The sequence below is a fragment of the Callithrix jacchus genome, chromosome 4 (genome assembly GCF_049354715.1).
Source record: "Callithrix jacchus isolate 240 chromosome 4, calJac240_pri, whole genome shotgun sequence".
In the NCBI taxonomy this organism is placed as follows: domain Eukaryota; kingdom Metazoa; phylum Chordata; class Mammalia; order Primates; family Cebidae; genus Callithrix; species Callithrix jacchus.
In genome coordinates this window covers 107602615-107619835 of record NC_133505.1, presented here as the reverse complement: position 1 = coordinate 107619835, position 17221 = coordinate 107602615, and the positions used below count along the sequence as shown (strand labels likewise).

Genomic DNA, 17221 nt, shown 5'->3' with positions numbered 1-17221 from the left:
ATTTTCTATTTTATATAACTCTTTTGTTGAGGAGAAAGGGAAAGTGAATCAATAAAAACTAACATAGCGCCAGGGCATGGTGGCTCACACCTGTAATCCCAGCACTTTGGGAGGCCAAGGCAGGCAGATCACCTCAGGTCAGGAGTTCGAGACCAGCCTGGCCAACATGGAGAAACCCTGTCTCTATTAAAATACAAAAAATTAGCCAAGCATCATGGCAGACACCTGTAATCCTAGCTACTCAGGAGGTTGAGGCAGGGAGAATTACTTGAACTCAGGAGGCAGAGGTTGCAGTAAGCCCAGATCGAGCCACTGCACTCCAGCCTGGGTGATAGAGTAAGACTATCCCAAAAGTAAATATAAATAAATAAATAATAATAATAATAAAACTAACACAGACAAATAGAAGAAATAGTCACAAAAGTTTTCCAGTTAGATAAGTTTGTTAAAGGGGATTATAATTAACAATACACATTCTGTTCAAAAGACATATAAATAAGCAAGGATATGGTTCAGAAAACATCTAGGCTGGCAACTCAAGAGCTTCAGAAGCAGCATTTCTGAACCCACTACTAATCATACTACAAATGATCCAAAGGAATGGAAGTTGCTTATTTAATTAATGTTCTTTGATAGTAAAAAATCACTGTGAGAGATTGTATTGTCCCTTGCCTTGCACTTCCTCTGTCACAGTGAAAATTCTGAAGACAGGTTTCAGAGAACAGAACTGCATAAATTATTGAATGCCCCACTGTAAGCTCTGTATTGTTTTAAATCTATGAAGAAACAAAATAAAATTTAGAAATGGTGACCACTGCTTTTGAAAGATATCTAATAAAGAATATAAGACTGCCACAATGCATTTGTAAAGCTGCTACAATGTATTTGCAAGTTTTTACTTAAACATCTTTAAATCACACAGCAAATATATAAAAGTACACATGGAATACCAGTAACTACACATTGAATGCAAATAATTGTTCATTAATATTGCCAAATACAAAATAAATCTTAGTTTCAAACCATACAATTTGTTAAGATAACAAGAAGCAACACCCTCCCACACTCAGTGAAAAGTAGCTGTATAAACGTTGTGGAAAATGAAAGATCATTTTAGAGTTCTGCTTTCCCACCACTTCTCACTTCCACTAGATCCTAAGTCATACTGAGTCAACAATCTCATTCATTGCTTCTTCCTCTTTCCCATTTCCACCACCTCAATTCAGTCCTCTTATTTCTTATCTATATTATATAGTCTCCTAACATGTCTTTTTCTTTGTGCCTCAAATCTACTTAAACTCTACTACTCTACACACACATTTGACATTTCCATTGCTTCCAGAGTAATTTTCCCGCTTGATGTGCTCTGATAACACAGGGCTGTGTCCTGTCTCCAATCCTCTGCTCACAGTGTTTTCTCTGCATAAAAAATATTCCCTTTTTGTCTCACTCACAAGAACATATTATTTAACACCAAGCTAATAGAACCTTCTCTGGAAAGGCTGAACTGCCCAGCATGTTGTGATCCCCATCTCTTGGAACCCATTTCACTCAAGGCAGCATACTGTTATCAGGAATATATCACTGATAATCCCTGTTTTGCCTGTTGATAAAGCAGGTAAATCCATTAGGAAGATGGAACATTATTCATTTTATATTTCCAGTGCTAAGCATACGCCTTAAAATAGTAGATGCTTAATAAATATTTGTTGCCTGAATGAATCTAAGTGAGAAAATTTAAGTTAACAGGAATAAAATTAATAGACTTTGACTTGACTAGTTGTTTAATAATCATTGACATATTTCTTCACTGTATCAGTTTTCACACTGCTATAAAGAGACTGGCTAATTTATAAAGGAAAGGGGTTTAATTGACTCACAGTTCCACATAGCTGAAGACACCTCAGGAAACTCATAATCATGGTGCAAGGTGAAGGGAAAGCAGGGCCTCTTCTTCACAGGGCAGCAGGAAGGAGAATGAATGCAGGAGGAACTACCAAACACAAATAAAATGAGATCTCAAATCTCACGAGAACTCACTCACTATCAGGAGAACAGCACAGGGGAAACTGCCTCTATGATTATATGACCACCATCTGGCTTCCCCTTTGACAGGTGGAGAAAATGAGGATTCCATTTGAGATGAGAGTTTGGGTGAGGACACAGCCAAACCATATCATTCACTGATTAAATAAAACACCGAGCACTTCTACACGGCAAAATGTACTCAAAATACTTCTTAGGTATCTTGGTTATTGTAATCCAATAAATAAATTTGTATTTGTCAGACAATATTAGGTATTTAACACTCAAAAAAATCAGAAATTACCATTTCAATTGGTACAAATAAATACAAACTCTAAATGAATAGGAAATTTAAAAAATTATAATAAAGCATAGTTTTATTAATGATGTCTTAGAAGTAATGTCTTCTAAATACAGTATTATCAATAGCTAGAGTATTATTTCCTTATTTTCATGGATACTCTAAGTATAGCAAAATATGAGGGTTCTTACTGGATTTGCTTAGAGTGCACTGGCTGAAGTAGAATAGCCTTCTGCATTGATGCCATATACCAAAAACAGCCTATATATTCCATTTAAAACAAAAAGGTTTCAAAAATAATACTATTAGCTTCTAATCACAACTAAAAAGAGTTTCTGAAAAATATCAGAACAGTACATTGCCTCAGTTACATTAAAGGAAATCAATGTCAGTGTGTCACCAAGGATATTTTTTAATTACATGAACGTTAAAAGTAAAATCGATCAGGAGAATAGTTGTTTTTACATCAAAAGTATCCTTAGATTTAGAGATAGGCTTGTCCACACTACATTTTAATTTCACATTTGCCAATATCATTCCTGTTTGTCAACTATTCATGACTCCCCACTCGGCTTACATTACATGGCTACTTCATTCTCACGTTTTTTACTGCTTCAATTTCTCAAAAATTGATCACATGTTTCTTTACCAATATTTGTCATTATAACATAGATATGCCTTTTATTAATAGGTTAATATTTCCAGGACCAACAGAGAAAAGATTGATGAAAAGGCAAAACCACTGAACAGGGCACTTGCATATATTCCAGGACTCCAGGATTTTCGGGGTTTTTTTGTTTTTTTCTTTTTTGCATCTAGTGCAATCTTGAGTTGGCAATCCACAAAGAAAAATCTTAGTAACCAACTTAAAAGTTCTGTCTTAATACTTAACAGCTGGCACAATAATTTCCATTAGGGAGGAAATTTTTGTTGTCTGGGAAATTGCTTTACAAACCTATAGAAAGCAATATTTTGGCAGAGGTGAAAGCCAAAGCAAAAAAGCAACAGTGAGGCTTTGTAGGAAGCAGAAAAACAAAATTTCCTTTGTAGTAGAAAAATGAGATTTTTTTTTTCTCTTGACAAAAGGGAAAGATAGGATACTAAGATAGCAAGAAGGAAGAGAAGCCAATGGAATGCTATGAAGTTTAGGCCAACTGAAATCCTGACAGATATTTTAATAGCAGGATTGACTAACTTCCAATTTCAGTCATTTGAATTGATGTGATATAACCCTCCCCTTTCCTCCCATTATCAGGAAAGTTAACTGCTCTTGAGAATAATTGGTGTAAATGGTTGTTTTGTGAGTATTGATGAAGACACTTGATTTCCTTTCTGAGCTGAAGTTATCCATAACAGAAACCTCTCCAGATAAGCAGAAATGCTTTAATAGAATGACCTTAAGCATATAACCTTTCCCCACCTACCATGTTCCTATGTAAATTTGCAGTAAACTTAAGGAAGGAATTGGATAGGGTAGACTAAGCCAAGGTTATTTGAATTTTCTGCTGATATATGAGTTGCTTTATAGATTCATGGGAGTTGATAAGTCCCACTCTTCTCCTTATTAAATATAATATGATTTTTGCCTATCAAAATGGGAGTCTTTTCAAATAAAAAACTTTAGAACAGGAAATTAAAAGTATTGTCATAATAAAATAATTCAAAGGATCAAGAAATATTGAAAATAACAAATATTTACATTTAATTCACAAGAGTGAAGTATTTTTCAGTTTTTACAGGTAAAGGTTAAAAAGACATTGAAACACCAGCCTTTAACCAATCATATATACAAATCACCAATAAAAAAACCTAATTCATTAAATAGATAAGTTGTACATTCATATCAATAACCTACTTATTGTTCTAGTAAGTAAGGAAAGAGTTGAACTTAGCCCATGAAAAACCATGCTGCAATTACAAATAATTTAATCAATAAGAGCTTTTAGAAGACTCAAAAATACTAATATTAAATTACTAATATTAAATCAAATTACTGTTTTATAGACCTCAAATTAAAGTTTTTTTCACTGAATTGGCATGTAGGACTATTTACAAACATATATAGTAAATAGCCATGGTAATAAATGACTAGGCTGGTTTTTCAATATGCCACAGTCAGTCATATTAATCTTAAAATACAAGTTAAAAAAATTATCCCTCACTGAGAAGGGAATATTTAAATGATATAATCATCTAACAAATACCACTTACAGCCCTGTTAAAATAAGGTATTCTCATGATCAATGCTAATAACATTAGACTAAATGGTACAGACTGCTAAGAAGTAAAGGTTACAGAGAAAAATTTGGTCAAAGAAATGAGATTAGTGACTGTAGCAATAGAAATGAGAGCTTGCACATGTCTAGACAGTTCCTCTCTAATTTGTATAATTTTGAAAAACCAAGTTTTTAAAACCAAAATAAAATGAGGACAAGCCATCAACTTTCTAGTTCACGACTACACATTCTTTGGGTTTATTTTCCACATGGCAGTTGTGTCTCATTTTCTCAATGACAAAGGTCTGCTGGTTTTGTGGCTACGATCAGTATGAAAATCGATTTCAATAAAAATGTCAACATATGTCTGAAAAACAAGGGTATGCTGCTACAAATAACATACCAAAGGCTAACTATGACCAAATAATGTAAAGATGGTGAAATGAGGCAAAACGGACATTAAATTCGTTAAAATTAGTCTCAGGCCTCAATTTTTAACACTACTCTTAAACACAGATGTTATAAAAATCAACAGTAAAAGATAAAGCTTGTTCCTTTGTAAATAATGTAACTTTTAAAAACTTTTCACGTGTTTATGTTTATAACCATTTTAAATTCTTTAAAATTTTTCATTTAGTAATCATTAATTGTGATTTGTTTATAGAACATAGGAAACAAAGGAAAGTAAACCTTCACTATAATACACAGGACCCAAAGATCTAACAACAAAATGATAATAAATTTATTACTCATAAATTCCATTAACATTATAAACGCTTATTCAAAAATTTACTTTTTGATAAAGGTAACTGATAGTCCACAATCTACCTCAGCCTTTTCATAAAAACATAATGATGCTCACTGAGCCATCTCGAATTTCATGCAATGTCTGGCACAGACAATATATGTTTGCACTTAAAGGCATTCATATTTTTAAAAGCTACCTCTAGTGCTATTTCTAAGAATGGCAAGCAGGACACACTGACAGATTTCACTGCTATCATAATACAATTCACAATATAAAATGTAAATTACAGTCTAAACTAGTAAGAGGGCAATTAGTGCTTAATCTATTTGAAGTTCTTTCTAAAAGTCCCTAAGAATGAAACATACCTCCCTTCTGTTGCTCATTTGATACTGGCATTTCTATGTGGCAGATGGTGACCTTATCCCAGTGCTTCAGCTAAAAAGATTTTTATTAAGGCTAAACAAGTGTGAACAGTGCTAATTTCCTGCAGCAGGCAGATATGAATAAAACTCCAGAATGAGGGTAAGTACCCTGCCTCACCATATGGTTAAGACCCACATCTTGCCAACAGAGTGGACTGAAAAGTAGCCAACTTGCTTGAATTCTGCCCTGAGTCCCATGTTTCATCATAGCCACCCAATCAAAGAACAGCTACAGAGGAGGGAGATCATAGTGTATAAGAAGCATAATTTGACAAATTGTTTGGTGGGCTAAGCCCTCAAGGAGAGCCATTATGGGTAAATTCTGAAAAATGAAACATTGCTGTCAATGTTCCTTACCATCTGATGATGCCTTGTTTCTCTTCTTCCTAAAACCAACATACTGACCCCCTTTCCTTAACTCTGAGCCCAGGAATGACTGATATTTAAACATTGTTCTGTGCATACTACCCAAAACTGCCTCTGTAAATGTATGTACCATATCTTGAGGTGTGTTTTAAAATGTAAGGACTGTATGTAACCCCCGAAAGAACAAACGACTTCACAGACCCTCTAGTTTTAATTTATTTTATATATTTTCTTAAATACATAAAAACATAAACTAGGTAGAATCTTAGTGTCCTTTTGTCCATAGAAAGTTTAAAAATGCACAAAGTAACATTTAAAACCTCTGCAATTACTGTTTAACCATAGTTTGCTACTCTCATATGGTTAACCATTACTTAAAACATGAATATTTTAATACTATAGATTCTTTTAAGTTGGTCATACTACTGTGCCTTGGACGCTAACCCAAGATCCCACTGCTTTCTCTTCCTGGACGATTGCAATAAATGAATTCATTTCAAGTGCTTAGCTTGACATTACTTGGTTGAACATAGGGTGGATGGAATAGTACATGCTTAACATCTGCTCATCTCAGTGGGTTAACCAGATGAGGCAGAATATATGATTTTTAATAAACAACCAAAATGAACATGAAAACTTAAACATTTTTTTCCTTCTTTACCCTATAAAAATATAATTATCACATAAGTAAAATTCAGTGAAATCTTTCTATGTATGAAGCTTTTTACATGAGTTATCTCCCCACAATCCTATAAGGTAGGTATATAATCATTCACATTTTATAAATGGGAAAATCCTAAGATCATACAGTTGTGATGCTCATAAACTCCAAAGCATTTCCCTTTAATTATTCCATTACACTGTCTACCAACTTGTTCTCAGCTAGCTGTCCATTTGAAAGGTTCCTATCAATGAACTCTCTTTAAAGAGCTGGCTTCTTATCTTGAGAGTATTTGTATTTTTTCACATGTTATTCTCCCAAAATGAATAAAAATAATAGAAGATTGGTGGAGAAAGAAATAATTCCCTAGTAGTGAAACATTTCATAGGGAAAATATGCAAAGACAATATAGCCACATAGATACCAACTGTTCTCCAAATAGTTCAATCTGTTTGTACTAGGGAACACACAATAGCCAAATCTATTTACAGTTATGTACTAAATTAATCATATGGTATTCCTGAGGTTATCTGTGCATTTGATAAATGAAATAAAAAGATGGCACAACATTCTGAATTAAAATTTGTCAATGCCTCACAAAAAATTGAAATGTATCGGTTTTTGACATACCTATATCCATTTTGCCCTTGCATAAAATTTTCCCAGATTAAGCATATCAAATGTGGTATTACCTTGACCCTTTTGTATATATTTACCTAGCATCTAAAAGCATTTATCCTTTACAATGCTCCTCCAACATTCAACTACTCTTCTACTCTTAAGATGTAAAGCTATAACATTTTAGTATATTTTAGCAGGTATCAGTGATATATCTTCTTACATTCCACTCAGCCACATAAATACTGCCTTTTTTAGATTTAAATTCTGAGACTGTATAAACTTTATGTCATTAAGACATTTCATATGCTACCCAATAGTACCATATATAAACATGAGAGTATTGAATAATTCATTTTCATTTCTTTTGCCTATGAAAAGAGAGAACAGTTGAAGTTTACACTGAGCTCTTCAAAAGTACAACACAAAGTCTAAGATACAGAAACAAAATGAACACACAAAAAACAGAAACCAGTTTGCAATAAGGAGAAAGACAAGAAAATGGAAAAAAATAGCTTTTTATAATTGATACATTCCTTAAATTTAATCCAACTTTTAAGCTGACTGAAAATTACAGTCTACTAAACAACATTTTATTAGTCTAATTTCTTTTAACTACATCCTCTACAATACATTTCATGTACAATGTTAATATATATTTTTATCCATCATTTTGATGGACTCTGACAAATACAGTATTTGCAATATCAAAAATAAATTAATTCAGTGATGTGCTTGCTCACCAAGTTGACTTTTTTAAATTTACTAGACACAAGAGGATGATGGAATTCTAGTCAGCAAAGGAAAGCATCAGACCTCTAGGGTACAATACACCTTCTCTAGACCTGTGTCAGTTTCTAACACATATTAGCCTTTAGATGTGTTATCAGTCATCAGTGAGAGTAAGAAAAAGCAGATAAGAATTTCTTTCAAGAACTCTTTTTCTAAGGCCTCAAGGGAAGTCCCCTATAATTGATCAACACAAGAGTTACACCTTCTGGTTAGCTTAGAAGCACAAATGATCCATGTAATGAAGCACTCAAATGTTTGGTTGGATGGAAGAAGAAAAATCTGTCAGTTGCATGAGTAAAAACTCACTGCTGTTAAGATTTACATGTTATAGTTTACGTGTAAAATTCTAGATATTGTGATTAACACTATAGGTATTGTCTGAGCTTCTTTTACACAAGATCTATGGTATATAATCAAATTATTACATTACTTAAAACGATATCTAATATCTAATTTGCACAATGTAATTTGGGCAGTGAACAAAGTAAAAAAAAAATCCTGCCATTCTCCCATTTTTCTCCTGTGGAATCTGATTTCACTGACTTAGATATAACAGTGACACAGCTAACTATGAATACGAAATAAAGGATAAGGGCCTTGGAATATGATTATCACAGAAATAAGACTTTAGAAGAATAGTGCCTTTAGTGTATATTACTAGAAATATCTAAAGCAAAAATGCAAAGTATAATATTCAAGCTTGAACATTTCATAATAAATCAAATATTTTGATTGGTCAGATAAATATTCAGAATATTTATTATAATTAAAATGAACGATACAATATTAAGTAAGAAATATGTGTTAAAGCTTTTCCCCATATTTTGGCCACCTTGATCCTCCTCAAACAAGTGTACCATTAAATACTCTGTGCAGTTTAAGAAATAATGCTCTGGCTGTTTTAAATATTCAATTACAAATGAATAGGGCATTTCTTTCTAATTTTAAAGAAATTTAAAGATATGTATCCCAATAATATTTTATTATACTTTACTCAGTCAAAGGATTTTAAATGATAGAATAATAGTAACATCTGATTTGGCACTAAATTATCAAAATTCTTTGGAGTAGGGGAAGGCATTTGACCTAGCAGAGAAGAGTTTTTCTTCTGCTTTTCTGTCTCTTCACTCCAAATCCCTTTTACAACCACCTTCTCTGAAAGCATTAATAAAGGATTCATTGGTAGGTCAATGTAGGAAAAAGGGGCCATGAAAAGGACTAGGTAATTAGCCAGTGGCTGATGAGTTAGAAAGAACTAGGCAGTAGATTTTTAAAAATCATATAACAGTGGGAGTATGCACTATCCAATATTGCTACATAATTTTACATGAATTTAATTTGCAATGTGTAAAACAGCACAAAATACAAAATAGCAACATCTGCTGTTCATTTTTTGTGCCTTCCATTTAGTGATCAATCACCACATCTATTCCTCAAAGCTATGAATGTGTTTTACTTTATGACAGAGCAGATAAATAAAATGTGTTACAAACCTAAGGGCATCCAGTATGTTGAAAATATAGGCAAAAACAGACCCATATCTGGCAGCAGAACCAACTGATTCAGTTATTACTTGGTCGTGGAACAAAAAGCACAAGCTATCTAAATGTGGGTAAAATAATACATCAGAATTAGTCATTGAAATATTTAGTTCAATTTAAAATTTATTTTTAGTTGCTGGAAGAAAATATGTGTTTCCTAATAAACACTGTCAAACCAAACAAAGCATATTAGACTAGCATGGTAAATTAAGTACAACAGAATTTTTTACATGACTATTATTTATGTTGTTCAATAATAAAGAATGACATTCTAATTGTTTACAAAATCCATGGAGTGAATAGGGAAACATATACAAGAAAATCTCAGGGACCATTTATACTAAAAATCTAAAAATTACTATAATTCTTAAAAGAAGCAATGAGTAAATATAATCTCAAATTATTAATTAATCTACTTTTTAAAAGTAGTGTACCAGATTCGATATTAAAAAGAAGCTTTTTAAAACAAAAACCAAAAAAGGAAGGAAATAAGGAAGGAAGAAAGGAAGGAAGGGAGGGAGGGAAGGAGGGAAGAAAGGAAAGGAAGGGAAGGAAAGGAAAGGAAGGAAAGGAAGACATGGCATTCATTGTATTTCTGCCTGAGCCTCTATTAGAGATATAATAATGTATATATTATTTCTTACAACATAATAAATCACACAGAAATGAGAGAATTTCCTTCGATTGAATTAAGTAAACATAAGACACGAACATACAGAAACAGTCTCAACTTTAGTTATCAAACCTCTTCCTTCTCACATCTATTCTGAAGTTTCTATTAAATCAAAAAATTGAAAATGAATACAATTTGTTGCTTTCCAAATTCTAAATATATAACATTTCTTATTCTGAAATGAATATCAGTCTTTAAAATTAGCAATCAAAGAACTTTGAAAGCGGACAGTGCAACAAACTGCATAATGATTTTAAATCACTAGAAGGAATAGCTGCCAATCAGCTAATTGTAATTATGTATTGTGGCTACTCAAAAAGAACCTGAAATAGAAATTGTTTATTCACACACTTAAAAATAAATTTTGGTCTTCATAAACTTCATGAATTTTGAATAGTATTTATTTAGGCTACATATAATACCTTTCAAGCCATGGGAAGCTTTCCTGGTTTTAAAGAAAAAAGGCAATCATCACACAGTACATTTGCATTTCTGTAAATATGTTTTGAATATATTTATTTTAAATGCATATATTCAGTATGGGATCTATGATGTGTCTCTTAGGACTCCATATTAAATATTTAAGTCAAAATAAATAACTATGGATATTTTGAAAAATACCAGAACAAAAGCTAATCTGTAGCACTTCTTCCAAACAGTATTATATCTATACAGGGAAAACAAATTCAAACAAAAAATAAGGCACAAAGAAAAGGACATTTTTGAAAATGCAGTATTTTTGGCATTAGAATTTCCAAAAAGAAAGCTATCCCAAAAGAGAAACTTTACAAGAAATCCAGATACGTTCAACCACAAGCATACCATCTGAGACAAAGAAAAGATAACCTGTAATGACACATTTTTAGATAAATTATTTCTCTATGGCAAATGAATACTATAACTGAATAATTCAGGTTAAATAACCATAAAAATCATTAGCAATACAAATGCAACAACCAAGTTCTTGTGAGAAATACAGTATTTCAAAAGTGGTATGACAAAAAAAAGAAAACATATTCTTAATGAAGAAAAAAAAATTTGTGGATACCATGACTTTTATGGGACATACAGCTCATCTTGAATGCTTAAAATATTGAGCTCTTTTCTGTTCATGTAAATGCATAGTAAACTGAACTTGTGGTATTAATGAAAGAAGCATACTAAAGGGAAATAATTCTCTCAAATTATTACCAACTTGTAGACATGTTTATGATTTGTTAACATATACACACTTAAAAGTTTAATGGTTTTTTTAAGTCCTCAAGTTAATAGATCAAGAAACTAAATAAATATATCACATTTTAAAGACTTCTCAAATAATGACTATGAAAGTGAAACATTAATGCCAATCTTAATTTTGAAGATACTGCACAGAAATCAAAGCATCTCAGTTTCATATTAACTACTATTTATAAAAGTGTTTAAAGTCATTTTCATGACTCTGGTGTTTAGCTATAAGATATATCACTGTTTCTCTAAATAATTAGATGTCAGTAATCAAAACAATTAACTCAAAACATGTAAAAGTCTGCTTTAACAGAGCAGCATAAAAGTTATAGACACCAATCATAGTGAAATAATGGACTACTGGAGATATGGTGAAATTAGGTGGCACTTGACAAACACTGATCAAACACATTAAATTATTGACTCAATAGCATTTTATTAAAATTTAGGATTAGTATTAGGTATAATATGAGAAATCATGTAATCTACCAAAGTGTTATAGATAGGGCTACTAAATAAAATTCAGAGCAGGTAAGGGAATTGTCCAAAGTCACCGAGCAGTGTAGTTCCTGAAAAGAGCCTAGACTTGAATGTGGATTTTCTGATATCAAGTCCAGGACTCTTTCTAATATATATGCAAATAAAAAATGTTAGTTATACATTAAGAGAAACAAGTGAAAATGTGGAACTGATAAGACCATAGTTATTATTATGTATGATGAGATAAAAAGAATATCAAAAGGTAATACTACTTACATTTGAGTTATTATATTCAGCTTAATACTTGTCCTCAAATGCATACTGGTATTTATAACATCATGGTTGTACTACAGATCATGCAGCCCACTAAGTGTTTTCAAATATATAAATTAGATGCAGAATATTTGTTATTTCATTGTAAAAAGTTAGCTAAAAATTTGATGGATTTTTTTTCCACATTTTCCTTGTACAGTCCAATATCAATGTGTCAGAGGATGGTGAACAGGGCATTTCCTGATTCTCAGAAATTGGTGACAGCTAGCAGACTGAGGACAAAGATTCACAAAGTCTGAGGATAATGATCCTCCTTCAGGGCTTGAACCATCACCCTACTCTTCCCCCACCCCCAAGATATAAAAGGAGAGGGCCAGGAAGGAAGAGAGAGAGTTTTCAGAATCAGCTTAGTGAGAAGCCTTCTTAGAAAAGAAAGCAAAATTACCGCATTGAAGGATTATCTTGAAAGGGGAGACAGGCATTTTTTTCCTCATTTGGAGATCTGCTTTGGCAACAAAGTTCCCGATTCTCCCACTGTATAACTGAGCAAATAAATTGGAAAGAGATGGCACAGTGAAGCAAAAGAGGCCACAATACAACAGCGTGTATTCCCATCAATTGCCATGGCAAGAATATAAGAGTGTCTCTCAGGGCAAGTAAAGAGAGCCACTTCAAGTCGGCTAGAACTCCACCAAAAGCTATCCACCATTAAGGAGATCCCAGAAACTAGAAATTGTGGAGCCGCCTGAGGCAGAGCTAAAGTGAGTAGTCCAGAGTACTGCCTGAGGCAGAGCTAAAGTGAGTAGTCCAGAGTAGCCCAAAAGCCATTGGAACAGAATTCATTAGAAATCTTTAAAAAGAATTTGGATGGTCATCTTTCAGAAAGGTTGAAGGGAAGTTTTACATCCAGCCAGATAGATGTCTTTTGTGGACTGTCCAGTGGGAAGGCCCAACAGAGCCTCTTAAGAATGTGCATGTGCCACACACCAGATACACAGAGGGTATCAGCCCCCAGATAGTGGAAGCCAAAAACTCATTGACCAACAAGAGAAGGAACTACAACAGCTATGACGTAAGTGTAGAGGGCTCCTGCCCTCACCTCTTGCTTTTCCACAACATGGGGGAGCCAAGTCTTGAAGAGAAGGAAACAGGACTATTTAGATGAAGATTATATCCCCAAGATCTGTATCACTCCAGGAAATCATGCCTCCTTCCTCCAGCCCTGTAATTCGAGGATGGCACAGGATAAAATAGAAGTGAGATATTACACTGGACTGGCTTTTAGGAATTAAAGTGACTGTAAAGTTATAGAATCTGTTCAGGACGTTATTAAAGGAAGAAAAGGAAATACTCAATACAGCAATGGTTAAAACACTGACTGGAGAAGAATGAAACCAGTTAGATTTCACATCCCACCATCTAAATTTAGAGAAGTAAATTGAACTATTTTTACAAATGTTTAACTCATAGGTTTTAAGCATTAGAAAACAAGTAAATATTAGCTATCAATGATATCATTTCATCCTCAGTAATAACAGTATTCTATTTGGACAGTCTACTAATTTAAATGGGCCCAGTGGATTAACATTTTCTAGAAGAAAGAAGAAAAGAAATCATAGTGTCTATTTTAAATAATTTCCTTTCACTAACATGGGTCTTGTATTAAGGAGTGTGGGAAAGGTAGCTGTCTTATCTTCCATGCCAGTAACAGTTTTCCCTTTTTTCATTTGCATGATGTTTTAATCTTACAAAAAATGTATCTTACGTGTTAAAATAATTTAGATCATTGATCGAGATCAGTTACTCTAAAAATACTAGCTGTAATATTTTTTAACAAATCACCTTGTTTTCTCTATTATGGGTTTGTAACCACACAGCTTTCTAGTTGGTGGATATTTTAGGGAATATATAGTGAACCCCTCAGGCTGAGAATCTTCCTTCAACCTTTCTAAATAATGACCACCCAAACTCTTGCTTAATATTTCCAGTGAATGCTGTTCCAATGTCTTCACTAGAACTGAAGCAGTGTTTTGGAATACTCAGTTTTTAAAGTTTTGGGTCTGCATACACTGTTATCCAACAAAAAATGTAAGTGATATGTGTTGGTGTGGCAGACGGGAGGGGGCGGGTAGAAGGAAGGCGTACATAGGAAGACATGGTGTTATTATCATAAGAAACCTTATAACATATATTGAAGTTTTCTCTCTTGACTGAATTTGAAGGAAACTATTACTTAAGTCTGCAGCTTACTAGATTATCACAACTCAAGAAAAATTCCTATATCTTGTTAAATTATACCAGGATCCAGTAAGGCCAGCTGTGTAGGAAAATGTGACCTATATGCTACCTGTTTCAGAAAGGAATGGTTCTTCTAACTATTTCAAAAGCATTTCAAAAGCAAACTAAAACCTACAAGAGGTAACCATCCACATTTTACAAGTCCTTGGCCTAGAACAACATTTTCAACTTTTTTTTAACCTAATTAAAATCTGCCTAGAATTTCCATTGTAATTCCCATGGATAACTGCTAAAATTTCTGGTCCATGTCAAAGTGAAAACATACTATAAAAAGACATGCCAGCTAACTCGAATTGAAACATAAATTTCTATTTGTTCTAGTCCCCTAATATAAACTCTCAAACCAGAATGTTTTCATATGAAGATAAGCATTAGTGAAAGAATGAAAAGTAAACCTGAACTAATGAGCCCTCTCCACTTACCTCATTACTGTTATAGTTCTTTCTGTTGATGGTCAATTATTTTTTGGCTACCATTACCTGGGAGCTGATGCCCTCTGTGTAGCTGATGTAGGACATATGCAAGTTCATAAGAGGCTCTGTGAGGCCTTCCCACTGAGCAGTCCCTTGGCAAAAGACATCTGGCTGGATGTGATTTCTTCTTCCTCTATTTCACATTAGCTCTGCCTCAGGCAGTTCCATAGCTCCTGTTTCTCAGCTCTCCTTAATGATGAATAGCACTCTGCTGGGCAAAGTGCTAGCAAACTTGAAGTGGCTCGTGCCCTGAGAGATATCTCATATCCTTGCCATGGCAATTCGCGGGCATGCAAAAGTGAAACCTCAACAAATATCAGGAAGGATTATGAAAGCAGCACATACTGGGTGTTTATATATGAAATATAATCTAGATTGCTTTTTACTATAAAAGTTTTATATGTATATTCATCATGTGAACTAAAGTGTAGCATAAGGTTTATATGTAGATGTTTCACTGTATTGCTGAATTTGCATAAGAAGGTGGGAATAGAGTAGATAGACATCTTAAAATATAATCACTCACAGTGTAAAAAAAATATTTCCCGTTAAGTGCTCTAACAAGAATTTTTGCCCTCTTTTCTTCTCAACATAGCAGGTAACAGCAATATTGAATAATGGAAGGTAGAGCTCTGGGTTTGCTATTAAAAATGACAATGCATAATATTCCATGGAATATTATGCAGCAATCAAAAACGATGAGTTCGTGTTCTTTCTAGGAACATGGATGAATCTGGAGAACATCATTCTCAGCAAACTGACACAAGAACAGAAAATGAAATACCACATGCTCTCACTCATAGGCGGGTGATGAACAATGGGAACACATGGACACAGGGAGGGGAGCATCACACACTGGGGTCTGTTGGGGGGAAAAGGGGATGGACAGTGTCAGCGGTGAGCTGGGGAGGGATAGCACGGGGAGAAATGCCAGATGTGGGTGAAGGGGAGGAAGAGAGCAAATCACACTACCATGTGTGTACCTATGCAACTATCTTGCATGTCCTGCACATGTACCCCAAAACTTAAAATGCAATAAAAAGGAAAAAAAATCTGCTCCCAAATGCTTGGGGAGACTGATTTGAGTAATAATAAAATTCCAGTCTCCCACAAAAAAAAAAATAAAAATAAAGAATAAAGTATGCCATACGAACAAAAAAAAAAAAATGACAATGAAAGACTTTAGCTTACCCTATGCTTGTATTTGAATCATTGTACATTTTTTACCAGGCTACATCAAGGTCCTGAATACTCTGTTTCAGATTCAAACCTTGAACACTTTGTATCTTTTATAAAATCTCTGATTATGTTAATGAAACACAATCCATAATTGGCCTATCTGTGTTACTTTAGCATTTGGCAGTTTTACAGACTTGACTAAAAATATATGTTTTAAAGCCTACTACTGTATAATTAAATGAAAGTTTGGCTTTATTCAAAAATGCAAATGCATTCTTGGCTTTTTCTCTTATTCACTTTTAAATTATTTATATGTATCCCCCATTCATAGTGCTTTCTCTGGTCCAGAAACAATTCAATTTCAACAAATTTCCAATTTGTTTAAAATTTAAAAAAAAATGGCTTTAAATTATACATTTAAAAGCATATTTCTGTTGCTGAAAAAGGGTATAAAATGTGCCAAACCGAAAATAAATGAATAGACATTTCATTTTCTTGTGTCATCTAACATAGTTATTTATTCAAGTATATTAGCAGGTGCTTAGATCAAATCTCAGAAGAAAATTATTTGTACAAGTTATTTAAAAGCAATAAATGAACACCTTTAAAATTCATCCATCCTTTGAAATCCTATCAGTAACAAAGTAAATGTTCGTAATTCTATACTTTATATAGACAACAACAAACATTTCTAAATTTCTACCTTCATCATCTACAAGAGTTTTCTGCCTAAACACTGGAAAGCACACAGACTCCTTCAAAATATCCCATAGTTTTTGCAATTGCCTGAAATTGCCCATGCCTCTTTTCCTCTCCATAAATGTTGACATCTGGAGAAAGTTATTTATATCTTGAATAAAGAATGAATAAAAGACGATATACACTATATGACGAATGTGAACACAAAAAAAGCTTTTTTTTTTCTTTT

General features: G+C 33.3%; 1 protein-coding gene across 8 annotated transcripts in view; it reads right to left on the bottom strand.

The window, feature by feature from the left end:
• The window catches only part of GRIK2 (glutamate ionotropic receptor kainate type subunit 2), a 724338-nt gene that overhangs the window by 625980 nt on the left and 81137 nt on the right, over positions 1 to 17221 (bottom strand). Inside the window, exon 1 of one of the 8 annotated variants that reach the window (XM_035296393.3) lies at positions 1881 to 1988. The exons of the other annotated variants lie outside the window; for them this stretch is intronic. Coding sequence (XP_035152284.1) covers positions 1881 to 1890 — 10 coding nt within the window. The 5' untranslated portion in view covers positions 1891 to 1988. Of the gene's footprint in view, positions 1 to 1880; positions 1989 to 17221 lie in introns of those variants that run through there. 8 annotated transcript variants of the gene reach the window in all.